The sequence below is a fragment of the Amphibalanus amphitrite genome, unplaced genomic scaffold, assembly GCF_019059575.1.
Source record: "Amphibalanus amphitrite isolate SeventyFive unplaced genomic scaffold, NRLGWU_Aamphi_draft 000529F_arrow, whole genome shotgun sequence".
In the NCBI taxonomy this organism is placed as follows: domain Eukaryota; kingdom Metazoa; phylum Arthropoda; class Thecostraca; order Balanomorpha; family Balanidae; genus Amphibalanus; species Amphibalanus amphitrite.
Genome location: NW_024882023.1, coordinates 408,558 through 423,665, shown reverse-complemented (window position 1 = coordinate 423,665; position 15,108 = coordinate 408,558). Strand labels below are relative to the sequence as shown.

At 55.2% G+C, this 15,108-nt stretch overlaps 1 protein-coding gene across 3 annotated transcripts in view; it reads right to left on the bottom strand.

Moving 5' to 3' along the window:
- The window catches only part of LOC122393315 (myotubularin-related protein 3-like), a 50,194-nt gene extending 36,108 nt beyond the window's left edge, over positions 1-14,086 (bottom strand). The window contains exons 1-2 of one of the 3 annotated variants that reach the window (XM_043389231.1): positions 13,975-14,086; positions 10,770-10,832 (exon numbers count right to left, since the gene is read on the bottom strand). In XM_043389231.1, the coding sequence (XP_043245166.1) occupies positions 10,770-10,826 (57 nt within the window). In that variant the 5' untranslated portion in view covers positions 10,827-10,832; positions 13,975-14,086. Of the gene's footprint in view, positions 1-7,605; positions 7,781-10,769; positions 10,833-13,974 lie in introns of those variants that run through there. The other 2 variants (XM_043389233.1, XM_043389232.1) reach the window with 2 other exon arrangements.
- Positions 14,087-15,108: the final 1,022 nt, after the last annotated feature.

Sequence of the window (15,108 nt, the reverse complement as noted above, 5' to 3'; positions counted from 1 at the left end):
GGGTTGACGTTGCTGAACGGTATGCGGGTCCTGCGGCCGCCAAGGTTATACAAACGGTCACAGTGACCCGGCCCAAACCATAACTATTGCAGGGCCCACTCGGTTGCGCCGCAGCACTGCCCTGCCGTCGACAGCGGCCGGTGCCGGAGCACTATCGCGCGCGCGAGCCGGCCGACCACGGGCGTCCGTACCGAGCTGTGTGCTGTGTGTCCGGCTCCGCTCTGACCTGAGCGGCCGGGCGCGCCCCCTGCGCCGCCTCTGCCGCCGGACATCCTACCCTGCCCGCCACAGGAAGACGGCAGAATGGTGCGGAAGGCGAGCAGGAATGTCAGGAAGGGCATCAGAAGGCGGAAGGGCACTGATCAGGCCACAGAATGACTGAAATAACAGAGCCACCGGAAGGGCAACTGTCCAACGTCCGGAGTGGGTAAATGATATATCTCGTAGTTGCCTGCCTTTAGCAGCTATAGCAGCAGCTGAGCAAGAATCATGGGGTCTGCAGTTCCCTTGTGGAAGAAAAATGCAAGCAGCGTTTGTGAGCGCTACCATTGACTGCTAGGATCCTAATACGAAAATCCGTAGGTCTACAACATGGGGCATGTTACCAGACAAGCACACAAACACTAAGGTACTCAAAGTCGAATGACATGACACACCGCACATGATGAACAGGCATCGCTGATGCAAGTGCTGACGAAACCCGTCCCTTTATGTCGGTAATGGGCCGTGGCCTGTCGGCCTCTCCAGCCCGCCCTATCCACCACAGCTGTGTCCATTTACGGACAGGCACGGCATAGGCGGTCAGCCGGTCGGTGTACGGCTCCTCAGCCCAGACGCCGCACAAAAAGTCGGTGCGCCGCCTGTGCGCGCGCCGTAGCGACGCCTCACTCGTCCGAGGCTGACGCAACAATTCTGGGCACGCGCCCGATAGTGTCCGACCGACACGCGCCGGCGCGGACGACAAGACACGCGTGCGAAGAAGGGGCGGGGCGGAGCGGGGCGGGGAGGAGCGGGGCGAGCAGCTCGTCCCAGACCGGATACACCCCGGCGGGCGGGGGCGGGAGCGGGGGCGGCGGCTCGTCCGAGACCGGACACACCGCAGTGGGCGGGGCTCTCTCGGACCGCCGACGATGGCGAGGGCGGACGGACGGAGGCGAAAGGTCACCGGCCGCCGTCTCCAGCGCTGTCAGACGGCCGGCCTGCACGCCGATGAGGCAACCGCGGCCGGCCCGACTCAGAGCCTTTGCCGCCGCCTCCGCCCGTCCCTCTCCCCCCGCCCTTCCCTGCTCGACATTCAGAGCCACTCGGCCGCTCCGAGATTCCGGTGGCCGTCCGTCCGTGGCAACAGCCCACTGCAGCTGACAGAGGCGAGCCGGCGCGGCGGCCCGCCCACTCCCACGGCGGCACCCAGCGCTCACAGTGCCTACCTCCCAATGGTAACAAAGTCGCTCCGAAATCAAAGGCCTGGTGGTGAGAAACGCCGCCGATCAAATTAACGACTTCGCCAATAACCTGTCCGCGGTTTGATAAGTCGACATTTCCACCGAGCATTCCAAGGCTGCCGGACCCGTGTGGCCCGCGCACCAGCTGCTCCCGGCGTCCGTCGGCACCCCGGGGGCGGCGCGGTGAGGTGCCACCGGTCCCACGCCGTCTGCGCCCGCCCAGAGCCCTACGCGCCGGCCAGACTGACTCGTCACCTCGCCGGCGACGACGCAGACAAAACCGCGCTGTCCTTGAGGCGGTGACGACCGGAGCTTCGACGGCGCTTCAGGGAGCCCGTCCACCAAACGCGCGTGTCATCAGGTCGTGGCAAGGTGAGCGCGACCGACAGACACCTCCTCCTCCCCCCACCCGGGGGGCGGTGATGGTGGATGGAAAGGGTAAAAGAACGCGGAGCCTCATGGTGCTGAAAACGCTTCGTCACGCCGGAGGGACACGGGAACGAGACGCTGAAAAAGAAACTATCAATTGAACCGAGCTGGCGGTGGACGGGAATTGCCGCAGCGCCGTGGTCGTGATTTGGCTTTAGCGTGACCGGACCGTCCAAAGGCAGATTGATACCCAGTCGTGGCAGACAGTAAAGTCCTATGCCAGCCTGAAGAAAATATTATTTTGAATGAGAAATGGATTGAAAATAAAAGCAAAACATGCCGAAACAGTTTAAATAAATAAGTAGTCGCAAAGGAATCAAGTGTGACGCGCAATAGGCCAAACCAAACATGGTTTTTGTAGCTCCCGCGACAAGTTGAGGTCATAGCCACCCATCACCAGGCACCCTCTGCGTGGATTCATTCCCCTGTGACCCGCCGGACCCCATTCAGCCGCCCGGTGATCAGTGTGGCACCGCCGGGTCGCGGCCGTGACCCCGAATAACAGTCACCCTTTCCCGGCAGCCGGGCCGTGCTCTCTCTGGGAACCACCAGGCCGAACACAAGTCGAGCGGCAGAGCTGAGTCGCGTCCGGCCGGGATGGCACTGCCGGCGCTATGAGCCCGACCGGCTATATTTAACAGCTGTGTACGTGTCCTGCCACCGGGCTGCCGCACCTGACGGGACAGCCGGCTAAAATCGATGTTCGCCGCGCCGCAGTCTGCAGGGCGGGCCAGACGACACGCCCACGCGGCGCGACGGCCCTCCCAGGGGAACGGAGGGGAGCAGGCCAGACGACACGCCCACGCGGCGCGGTGGCCCCTCCCAGGGGAGGGGAGGGGAGGGGCGGCAGCGCGACACGGACGCAGTGACAGCCGACTGCTGACCAGCCCGGTCAGTCGGTCGCCGGTCGGCACGTCCACTCCACTCAATATATCGATCGCGCTCCGCCGCGCCGGTCGGCTCGCTGTCCGGTCGCCCGGCGCGGCTCCGGTCACAGAGTTCGCCGCCGAGAGCTGAAACCAGGCCGGCATCCGGAGCCTTCCGGCCGCTTCCATCCCGGGGATGGTCACGGCAGCGGCACGCCGCAGCTCTGCATTAGCGCTAATCCGGCCGGTATTCAGCGCACCAGCCGAGGACGTAGACCACCGCCCGGGCTCAGTTTCTGAGCTGAACACAGAAGCTCCGCTCCTTGGACTCCCACTGAGTTGCAGCTCGCTGCCGCACCGGCCGGCGATCACAGCTCTCAGGGCTTCTATCGGAGCCGCGGCGGCAGCGGTCGGCCGCCGCGGCGGACCGGCTCAAGGTCAGGCCGGCTGTCTCAAGGGCAGGCGCTCCGGCCGGCCGCCGGACCGCCGCCGGCGCCGGCACGGAGCCGGTGCTCGGATGGCGGCGGGTGGACACAGTCGACGGCCGATCGACGACAGATGAGAGGCGGCGTATCGTACTAGTTAGGGGCGTGGTCCGGGACTGCCCCGGTAGTTCGGACGTAGGACAGACTCGACACATGTCCTCTCAGCGACAATGCTTCCCGGTCAGCCATGCTCTGCGCCCCCCGGCGCACACTGGTCGGAAACGCTCCAGCGAGAGGCCAGCGGCCTTTCCGCAAAAGTTTTTTGCTTGTTATTCCACAACTAGTGAAGCAAACTTAATAAAACTTTGCATACCTTCTCTGTCATATGTAAGCTATCATTTGGATGTCAAGCACTAGATATATGACGTGAATCTGTTAAGTTATGACGTCATAATTGAGTATAATACAGGATCTAGCACCACTTTAAGTCAACAAGGGAAATTGGGAGCTGCTATTCGGGCACCGGGAATGGTTTCGTGCACTTCTTGCAAGTCCAGTGCTTAACTTTAGCATCGTTGACTTTGCGTGACGTCATTTATGACGTCACTAAGGCCATGTAAGTTTCTCGTCAATAACTCCTGATCAGATGGAGCTAGAGAGTCGGGAAAGCCACTATTGGACTCAGGAAGACCTGCCGAATCGAGTGATATGCGATATGACCTCCTTCAACCATTTTCGTGACCTGAGGGGCTCCGACCTGACCTTGACCCGAGGTTAACACCTTAACCCTCGCAGGCACGGGGGTTGATGCAACCCCCCTAAGGTTTTTCGCCAATAACTCGCGTAAAAAGCGGCCGATCGCGACGAAACTTTCAGTACCCTCGCATTGATCAATTTTACACCTACCCAGAAAATTTCATGACCCTGACCCCAATGACCTTTGACCTGTGACCTCTTTTCCGTGACCATGTTTGGTCGAAATCGCGATTCGGCGTATGTCGGCTCGCATTAGCCGCGCGTTTGCAAGCTTTTCGTGGTTTCAAACTTTCGAACATGTGATTTGATGTTGCTCCCATACATTAGGATGGGTGTCAAGGTCACCTGAAGGTCAGGTCAGGTCATTGACCTTTGGTGACCTCGGGTGACCTCGGTTCACTTTTTCGAGTTTTACATGTTTCTAGGCTAGTTTTTGGAGCTGAATTCTAATTTAGCAACCATTTGAACATTTACGAAGTAGTTTTGGCGCCTTCGTAACATGTTACGAAGCTGTCAGAGGCGGTTGACACGTATTACGAATACCCGTCACAACCCCTACCGGTTGACGTGACCTGACCTGACCCGACCTGGTCTAAATGCTTAAAGACATCATCTCTGATCAAAACTAATACGATATTCGTGATCAGCACCCCGGAAAACCACATAGCAGCCACAATTTACGACTTTCTAACATGTCCCGATTTTCCCGGTTTTCGGGTCATTGACCTGACCTGGAAGGTCACCCGATGACCTAGGACCTTAAAATTGGGTATCATCGGCTTCCTCTCGTGACGGGCAACACGCTCGTTTTTTTCTGCGAGGCTCTAGCTCGATCAGGGGCCAAACGCGAGGGGGGGGGGGGGTCGTACCAACCCTTGTGCCGTCGAAGGACGCAAAATGGCCTGTGCCGGCGAGGGTTAAGTTGACTTCACCCGAACACCAAGTATAGCATTCAACGCGCCTGAGCTAGACAAACACGATTATGCCAAAATCGTGGCAGTGCGACCATTTTTGGCAAAGTAATTAACCTAAAACCAAGCATGTGCCTTGTGGCACTTACCTGACCTATGAGGTCACTGGCTGACCTAAGACCTTAAAATCGGGTAGTACCTAATTTTTGCGTCTCATAACGGCACACAAGCTTGTTTTTTCCGCGAGGCTCTAGCTCAATTAGAGGCGAAACGGCGAGGGAGTTGTACCAACCCTCCCCGGTCAATGTAGAAAACCAATCGGTCCGGCCAGGGTTAAATACCGGAATTGTGATCTAATGTAAAAAGACGGCCCAAGGTAACCCGACGTCAGTGACAGGTGTCCTATATTTGCAGCGTCTTATATTCACGAAGGTTTCAATTTCCACTTTCTTCAGCCGAGTGATGGTTGTCAATAGCAAGGCTCTCTAAATGCAAGCCGTAATCGCCACGCAATATGTGGAAGGCTTTTGATGTCAATACATACATAAATGCATACATATAACGCGCTTTTCACAAAATTCATAAACTCAAGCGCATCTGTTTTTAATGACAAGTCAACTACGCATGGATGCGTGCAGGCCACACAGGTCAGCGTAAGCCGGGCGCGGCGGCCGAGCCGAAACTGGGGCGGGGCGGGCGGTAGTTGGCTAGGAAGAGCGGCTCCTGCAAATTTTGCGCAAATATGCGCAATTAGCTTTTATGTTGCCCTGGTGTAGATTTAAATCCTACTTCATCTCACAAAAAATCAGAGTGGAACTAGATGGGACTACCTGTTGTTTCCTTACCTAAACTTTGCAGTTATATTCCAGAATCACTGTAGGAGAGCCTTCATAAAAATCTATAGTACATCTTAGTTAGGGAAAAAGTATACCAAAAATTTTGCACTGACCAGTCGGCAACTTCATAACGAACATTTTGATGCATAATATGTGGGATTTCAATTTGGTGTCTATCAGCAATAAGACTCTGAATATCCGGCTCAAGAAACCTCTTGCTCCGCGTCAGTTTCCGAGTTCTGGGATACCCCATCTTCGGGGGCTGATTACAGCTATTTTTGGTCACCCGGATTAGTTTTTTTGGCCTAAGTATAATAATTTGATCAATTTCAAATCGATCTATATAAAAAATAATCCGAAACTCCGGAATCGCCCGTGGCCTCTCGTGAGGGCGTTTCCGACCAGTGTGCGGCGTGGCGGCAGGCCCTCTAGGCAGACCGCCGTCCCCAGCGCGCCAGGCCCGGCAGCGACCGTAGCCGGCACGACCAGCAGCTCCACCAAACTGCGCAGCGCAGCCCTCTGCAACTGCGACGTAAGCCCGCTCCGCCCCCCCCCCCCCTCCCCGGCCAAGTGCTCGGGCTCGGCGGCCGCGCCGACAGGCTTCAGTCATCGACTTCCTCGGGGATGACAGCTCTGTCCGCCAGCGCCGTCACTTCCGCCCGGCAGCCAGCAGCTTGCGCCGGTGCGCTCTCGCTGTGTGATAAATACGGCCGGCAGGGGCGGCTTCTGCGTGCAGCCGGACCGGTCCGCCCGGCGACCCGCCTCAACAGCGGGACGAGTGGCGAGGTCACAGGCTGCGTCAGCTCGCCGGAACGCTGAGCGATGTGTGTCTAGGCCGTACGTCCCGAGGTGCAGTCGCACATACGGTCGTTGCGTGCCTGTGTGAACGACTGTATGACTGTGTGCGCACTGCGCGCTGAGTACGTCGGCGGGGTTATATCAACAGTGAGTCAGGCCGTGTTTGTGTGGGACACTCGGTCAGCCTCAGCCGGCTCCGCTTACGGCGTCACCTGAAGGGCATGGGAGCGGACGGGGCGGGCGCCGAGGCTGACCACCCTCCGCGAGCGGCCCGTGCAGCCCCAGCGCCGCCGGGTATAGTGGCCAGCAGACCTCCCCGGCTCCCCACTCGCCGGTGGCCGACACCCGATTGATTTTACACACGCTGGCCGCTGTGACCGGCCCGCTGAGCGACGTGGGCCTCCGGAGCCGACGACGGCGTGGTCAGCACAGGGGCGGTCCAACGCCCCGGCCGCTGTCTCCCCCACCGCGAGGAGTGGGCGCAGTCTCACCCAGGGTATATAGAACATTGTCTCACCTGGGTTCGGTTACTGGGGCGAGACGGGATCGGGCGCACGGGCAGACGGCGGGCAGCGCGGTCCCACGGCGGACGCCGACCCCGCCCTCCCGGCACCATTAGAGCCGGTTCTGTTTGTGTACCAGCGCCGCGCCTGGGAGAAAGTGCACGAGTGTACGCGAAAGGTCGCGCCGCCTCTCCGAGCGGAGACGGGCGAGGCAAACAGGGACGCTCGCCTATCTGCGCGGGCACACTTCACAACCAGTTCAATGCAGCGAGGTGGCAAACAGCCCCGGCCGGCGCGGCGCCGGTGAAAGGGTGGAGGCCGAGCCGCGCGGGGCCGGTGGGCGGGTGAGGGAGGAGTGAGGAGAACCGTCGAGGTCGGCGCCGATCGACCGTCGAAGCGGCGACACTCGGCTCCCGTGGACCGGCCGAGGGTGCCACCGGCGCCGCGCTCAGCCGGAACACAAGGCCGCCGGTGTGCCGCCGCGGGCCGTCTGGACAGCGGAGAGTTGACGGCCGGCGGTGCCACAGGTGACCGATCGGTCCACGCCGGCCGGCCGACCGGCCCGTATCGACCGGCCGACGCAGTGGGCGTGCCCCCGTCCCGCTGACCCCCAACCACGGCGCCCCCCACAGCACTTGCCGATAGGTAGTATGAAATCCGCAGGTAGTCGTACATGGCGACAGCGTCGGGTCCGTCTCGGCTGGCACTGTGCGCCGGGCGCAATCGATCACCGGCCCGACACACGTCACTGACGGCGCGTCTGCACAGCACTCACTGGTCGCCGGCCGGCCGGCGCCTGCTCGCGCGCCGCCCGTCACCGGCACACTGACGGCGTGGGGACTGGGGCGGCCGCGCCGCACCGCGGACCGGCCGGCCGGCAGACAGGCGACACGGCGCCCGGCGTAACACGGCGGACAGAACGACACAGCGGCGCAGGACGGCATGTTACGGAACGAGCAAACAGGAAATGGGAGCACCGACGCTATCCATACGGACAACTCGAACCGATGTCCCCCAAAAACAAGTCAACTCGCACCGAGGTGTGTCGTGTGTGACAACCTAGAACGTGACCAACTCACAACTGTCATAGTTAATTAGACTTATCGTTGATCATTGTCGGTAGGCGGAGGCACCTCGACCTGCTTGGGATATGGCAGCATTGCCTTTTGGGGCCGGGCCAGACCGTTATGCTCTGATAATCAGAATGCCAAATCCAGACTTGCAGCAGATTAATTGTGTAATCGCCGACCAGAATGGCCGGTCAGCAGCCTCTGAGAACGGAGCCGGGATTCCGCAGAGCACATCCACGATGACGGCACATTGATAACCTTTGCATATCAACGAGCGCGGCCATTTTGACCCGACACGAAACGGCGCCATCTTTTCGACAGCCATCAGTTCCGGGGAGCATCGGAAAGATGGCACCGGGGAGGCCGGAAAGACGCCCGTCCACACAGGAAGCAACGGTCACGATTGTCCCGTTCCCGAGTTCGAGAGTTCGAGAGAGAGAGAAAGAGTTCCCGAGCACCAGTGCAGAGGCCAGGTTTGAGGTTTGCGAGATCAGTGCAGGAGCAAGAACTGAGCACTGAGCAGTGAGCAGACCTTATAGCTTGCCGGGATAGCAACAAGTTCCGACTGGGAGGATATATACCGGCACCTAATTGCCATCCGCCGTCGCCTGCCGGAGAGTACCGTGCGACCGAGTCCGGCCCGTGGCGCCGTGTCGCGCCAGCCCGTGCTCCGACACTAATGGGTTCGGCCGGCCGTGTGCTGACACGTGACGCCGCCTCTCGGCTCGGCGGCCCCCGCCCCTCTGCCGACCGGTGCAATCCCTCCCCCCCCCCCGCCGAGCGGAGCCCGATCGGACACGGCACGCTACCCCGGCTCTATGCACACTGCACAATGCAGTGGCTGTCCGATCGAGTTATCGGCGCGGCATTGTGAGCCGGCGTCCGACCTAGTAGCTCCAGTCCGGTCCGAGTCTGTCCGAGCAGCTCCGGGGAGGGAGTGGCAGTCGAACCCTCGTCAGCCCTCCTGCATAAGTCAGTGGCGCCGCGGGCCGGGCCAGCTCAGACCAGGTGGTATCCGAGGTGGCACAACACCTGCCGTGGCAGTGACGCTCCGGGGCCGGTCAGAACACGGCAGTCGATGCGTCACCGCCGCAGCACTGGGGTTGAGCCGAGCTCGGGGCGAAGCCAATTGGGCGGCACGGCAGAGCGGCGAGATCAGAGATGCCATCCGGCACCCACGCCCGCCGTGTGGCGAAACGAGCCGCCAGAATGTGACCACTGCCGCCCACAGCGACACAGTAAAACCGCAGCACGCTGAACAACAGCGGCGACACTGCCGAAAACAGGCGAACGCCGCGCGCCGGGCAAATCCAGTCCAGAACTTGCATGATCTTACATAATCTTGAATTATACAAGCTGTGTCGAGAATTCCAAGGCCAGCAGTACAATCAAACACCATCTATTTGACTGGACCAAACAACAAATAGGGTATGCTCCAGTCAGCACGTCGCCGTCTGAGTACTCAGTCTCAAGCAAATGGACAAGAAGTCCCTCTTAATTCAGTACAACACAGCACTTGCCGAACTGTCGTTTGCACACGGCTTTTGGACAGACAGTTCAACAAACAGGTACAGGGTAGGAGATTAATCAGCCGCCATCCGTCCGTCATCGGTCAGAGTGTCGGCAGTGACCGCCGGTCGGAGGACGGTTCAAGGACGCGGCCGGCGGGGGGCGCGGCCGGCCCATGAGACCGCCGCGCCGGGCGATACGCCGTGTTTATTTATGAGGCCGGCCCACTCAGATGCCGAGGTGGGTGTGTGGGGCACTGGTCCGGGGGCGGGGCACTATAAACGTCAGACCATCTGTCAGTAATAATCTCCGAGCTGCTACTGACGCGACGACAATGTGGCATATGCAAATAATGCAATGACTATCAGATTCATCAATGTAAGCAGGCTTGGCTACTTGGAGCAGCTCGAGACCCAGAAGTGGGTCACTCGTAGAGGAAGCCGCTGGGCCTTACCACTGATGAAACCCTACCACTGTCACAGAATATGGTCAATGCAAGGAATACCTAGAAACACGCGTCATATGTAGGCCGCCCTTCCTGCAGAAATAGCCCGACGTACTGGCAACACGGCACATGTTACCGAATATCTATGAAATGTGGAACATTCCTTTAAAGTGAGCGCCTCATGTTTGCTAAGTCGGAATCGTGATGCACAATTACGTTTGGTGCAGGTGTGCGTGACCGGTGCATGAGTAGAAACCTGATTGAGAGCAGTAGCACACCTGATCAGGCCACTACATCTGGCAGGTGACGGTAGAATTGCGAATCTTTATGCCTTCTTCAGGCGTGAGCGGTGAAAGGCTCGCGAAGAGCGCATCGAACGCAAAAAGTGCCTCATCAAAAACAAGATGGCACTAAATGGGAGATGCAATATCATTCCCTCTACAATCTACCTTCGCAAAGAATAAACAGAAGCGGCTCAGATGAGAGAATGTGAGACTCTGAACAAAATAATACAAGGACACGTTGCAACAAAAAAGCGTATCTTGATCGCAACTACAAAAACTGGGAGTGGGACCTCAAGCGACAGCGACAAGTGAACAGCGACAAGTAGTGCAAAAATCGCAAACCAATATGAAGCAGCCTGGACCAGTTACAGAAGCTTGGTCTAATGCAGCGACCGCAGCACAGACTGCCTCTCAGCACAGCGTGGTACTGGCCGGGCCGCGGCGCCGGTCGGCGCGAGGCCCTCTGAAGCAGGTGAGACCGACATCGAGACTCACCGAGAACGAGCAGGCACAGCGCCTCAGGTTGGCAACCGAGCCAGCCAGCTGCACCATGGGTGGCTGGCGGGACAGAGGGCCATCATAGCGCTACAGAGGGCCACCACATCCAGCTACCGACAGGGGCCATGACAGCCAGCTACAGGTACATGGCCACCATAGTGCTTAAGACACAACATACCCAAACAAAGTCCCCTTACGTCTTTGTGGAGACCAGTTCGGCAGAGCCCTGCGCACCCAGCGAAAAGGATGGCAACTATTAAACTCAGGCCACACATTGCGTAGCAGATGGCTGTAGCATATGTAGGAGACTCTCCTAAGGAGAGTAGTGTAATGTGTATGCCTAAGTAGTTAAATTCTGCTCATGTTGCACAATGCACACACTATCAAGCTGCTGAGAATGTGTGGGTGTAATATTTGTCCAGAGTAAGATTGAGCATGAAGTTGATGAACACTTCTGTGTCCATTGAAGATGATATGTGTGGATTGTTATGGTCTCAAGCTCTCATTTTTAGCAGCCAGTTGCTGGCTCCTGCCTGAAGCTATATCTTCTATTCCCACAGAGACAGGACTGACCGGTCCTCTCCTGACAACACTTAGAGAAGGCAACTGACAGGCATCAGGTGTGCAGGCTGGGTACAGATTATCTGCCCATGGACTGGAACACTACAGTTTGCAAGGGACAAAATTAAAAAAAAAAAACACCCATTCAAACTTCAGTTGGAATGAAAATCTCAGCTCAACGGGTCTGTTCCCGTCGCTCCTCCCAAAAAATCTCGGATGAGGTTGGATGAGCTTGGAGGAGAGCCGTTTCAGAGGAGCCACGGGAACATTTTCGCGAGGAAATCAGCTGTTTGCGGGCTGTAACGGTCGGCGATTTGTGGCGCGCAAACATAAATCAAGAGATAATAATCGCTTTCTAATAAAATAACCTTAGATTAATATGAAACATTACTATTTAAAGGGACCCTCCCACCTTAACATTAGATTTGAGTTGAGATAGCCAAAATGGGGTCCCTGGCTCACAATTACCGGTTTCGGCACTCACAACATCGAGAAATGCCTTAAATCAGAAATATTGAATTTCAAAATTGCAGCATTTTGATTCAGAGGGGCTAATGCTTAGGAATACCCCTCTGAATGTGTGACGTCAGCGCAGATATCTAACGACTTTTAAATGTTTGACTAAAACGTTTTGTAGCACGCGGTGGTATATGCTATTTGCGCGCAACATCTGCCGCAAACGCCGCACTTCTAAAATAAAGTCGCTAGAAACAGCGGAGATCCCAAAAAAGTAAACAAAAGTAAAAGTCAAATATTTTGAAAACCGGTGAATATTTTTCGGTGAAATTTGGTAGATATTCGTTTTCGCTCTTTCTGAACCGAGCGACATCACTTTCATGCCAATTCATAAACTTTTTTGAAGGTGGGAGGGTCCCTTTAAAGATATCCAATCGTCATCAATCACTAAAATCATTTCTACTTCCCACAAATCTCATTTATAAACAATTCACATTTGTATTACGTGCGCCAAATATGTCTACGCAAGAGCCTCCTCCAAAAAACCAACTTTCGTTTGGGATGAGGGAGGAGGCAAATAGTGGTGGTAAGATGTGAAATCAAGATGAGCTTGGATGAGCTTGGAGGAGCGACGGGAACGATTTTTTGAAACGAGAGGAGGTTAGAGGAGCTTGGAGGAGGTTAGAGGAGCGACGGGAACAAACCCGTTGTGTTTTTACAGCAAAGCTGATATTTTAGAAAAAGGGAAAAAAACTAAATGGAAGAAAAAGGTGAAACCTGGCACATAAAGATTGCTCTGGATCACAAATCTATCCTAGGATATTGGCCTGGCTGAGCACCTCCAGTTGAAATTCTTGACAATATTTACCTTCTTGACTAGAGGCTCTATAGCAAGTTTTACTGGAGGCACAGGAATGCAATCTGGAGATTTCTGGAGATTGGTGTCAGGGATATCAAAAGAATGATGATGGTTCACAAACAAAATTTGTTTTCAATTTTAGTTAAAAAAATTTAGAAATTATAATGTTATTTTCTCTACACCTAAATTGTAAAATTGACAGTCAATAGTCCATTGTGTATCTTTGTAATTGTCACATGTTGATGTGTGCAATAATTATAGACCAGAGCCTCCAGTGAACTTCCAGGGCACCTAGCCTAGCTGCCTATCTAACTGCTTAAAGGAAATAGTTCACTTTCACGAAATTATTTTTTTTGCAATGGATTTGTGATTTTTTATGTTCAAAATGATCAGCAAAGAAAATAAAACCTTTTTACAACAAAAGATTATTTTCTATATTTTTGATAAAGGAAGAACTTTTCAGTTTCTGTAAGGCACACGCGATCCAGTATGAAAAGAGCATGGGTCCCGAAAATTCTTCAGAAACTGAAAATTATCGCGGCCACCGGCATTTGGGCGATCTGCTCGTGCTTTTGTTACTGGAGCGCCTCACTGGAGCGAATTTCTCTAGAGTTCTCGTAGATAATTACTGTAGTTTCTGAAGAATTTTCGGGACCCATGCTCGTTTCATACTGGATGCGAATATATGCAAGGCACACATCCTCAACGCAAGACACATTTTTCGGGACGAGAAATAGAATATCTTTGCCTAGGGTGATCGTTGGGCTGTAAAAGCTCCTGATTTATGCTCATCTCAGCCCAAGCTACGGAACTGCTATTCCAGTTCAAAACCCATGTTAAAATGTGAACTATTTCCTTTAAACAACCAGTCTGAGTCCTGCTCGCATCAAGCCTTAGCCCTCCATCCAACAACAAGGACTGAAAATAAAACTTAACACTACACATCACACAAAGTGCATTTGAGCTTGAAAAAAGTTTCAATGAGTTACAAGGCAAAATAATAAATGGCAATATTGGCAAATGTTTTGCTGAACTGTTGTAAGCCAGCGAAGGTCACAGTAGAAAGAGGTGAATCAGTATAAAACATTTGAAACAAGTACTGCCATTTTACCGTCATGAGTGAAAGTAAGCTTTTAGCAAATTAACTCATCTTTTAATTTGCAATGACTGAACAGTGATCCATAATCGTGACGCCAAATGATGGTGCTTTTGAGCATGAACACTGACGTGACACAAAACATTACAAATTCGGCGCAGAAAAATGCAACGAATGGATTATTACTTTTGAGCCATTCGCACCCAGAAGCAAAGAAAGATGAAACTCACCTGGCCGGCTTACAGTTGACTTTCCACCGACTCAGGATGATCCTGGCAAACTTCGGAAATTCTTTTGTTTACATCCACGGCGTAACCTCTGCGCAACCTCTTCGTCGACAGCAATGGCCGCCACAATAACAAGGTCACGTGACCATCTGTAGCGACATCTCTTGCATGTACAAGTAACCACTAGTACGCTTCATTTTGGCTAGTGTCTATAGAGTCTCGGCTAGGGTGAAGCTAGTGCAAATTATGCAGTTTTCGATTTATTTATATGAGCACCTGGGACATGATACATACGGGTTTTTACATTATCTCACCAACATACACATACGCCCATACACATGGAGGCGGTCGGGGTCTTTTCTAGGCCTTGGTCTTTCCACCGCCGGTCGGGGTGCCGCTCAGACCCTGTGCGATCCCTATGAGCACTAAGGCCCTATATGAGCTCAGGGCTCAGGCCCTATCAATAGGGCCTTGGTGCTCCCTGACGCGCCCCGCCGGCTCCCTCCACGCTGACTGCTCGGTTGGCGCACAGGTCTTTGTGGCAGTAGAAGAATATACATCCGTTTCCTTTATCTCATGCGGGCTGCTCCCTTGAGCGGCACCGCTCCTCCCGAGGGAGCGCACCCCGTAGCCGGGTGCAGTGAGTGCCTTGGGGCTGGGTGGCCTGTCCTATAGACGGGCTCAGCCCCGGCGACTCACTAGGGTGCCTGCCCAGACCAATGTCTCCCCCTGTATCCTATCATCCTCCCGGCTCTGAAATGGTCTCATTGGACCGAAAGGGCCTAACCCAACAAAACAAAAACATCCGTTTCTCTGGTGATCGCCCAGAACTTCGGCCACGTCGACGCAGCTGACTCGGTTCGTCATAATGGTGCCATCGGTCCGGCTGGGTCCGGCAGTCCCTATGGCTGTCGACGCAAGTTCTCGAGTTGACGCCTTGCGAGTTCTCGAGATATCATCCGTGATTGTACTTCCCTTTTCCCGGCTGACAGCGATCGTTCATTCGCTCAACGCACGGTACAGGCCAGGGCACTAAAGAGGCACTAGACATGGCAATAGAAATAGAAGGGTTCTATGTCTAGTAGCTGTATGGCCATCGGCCACTGGTCAGTGTCTACACTTTGGTACCGCTACCAA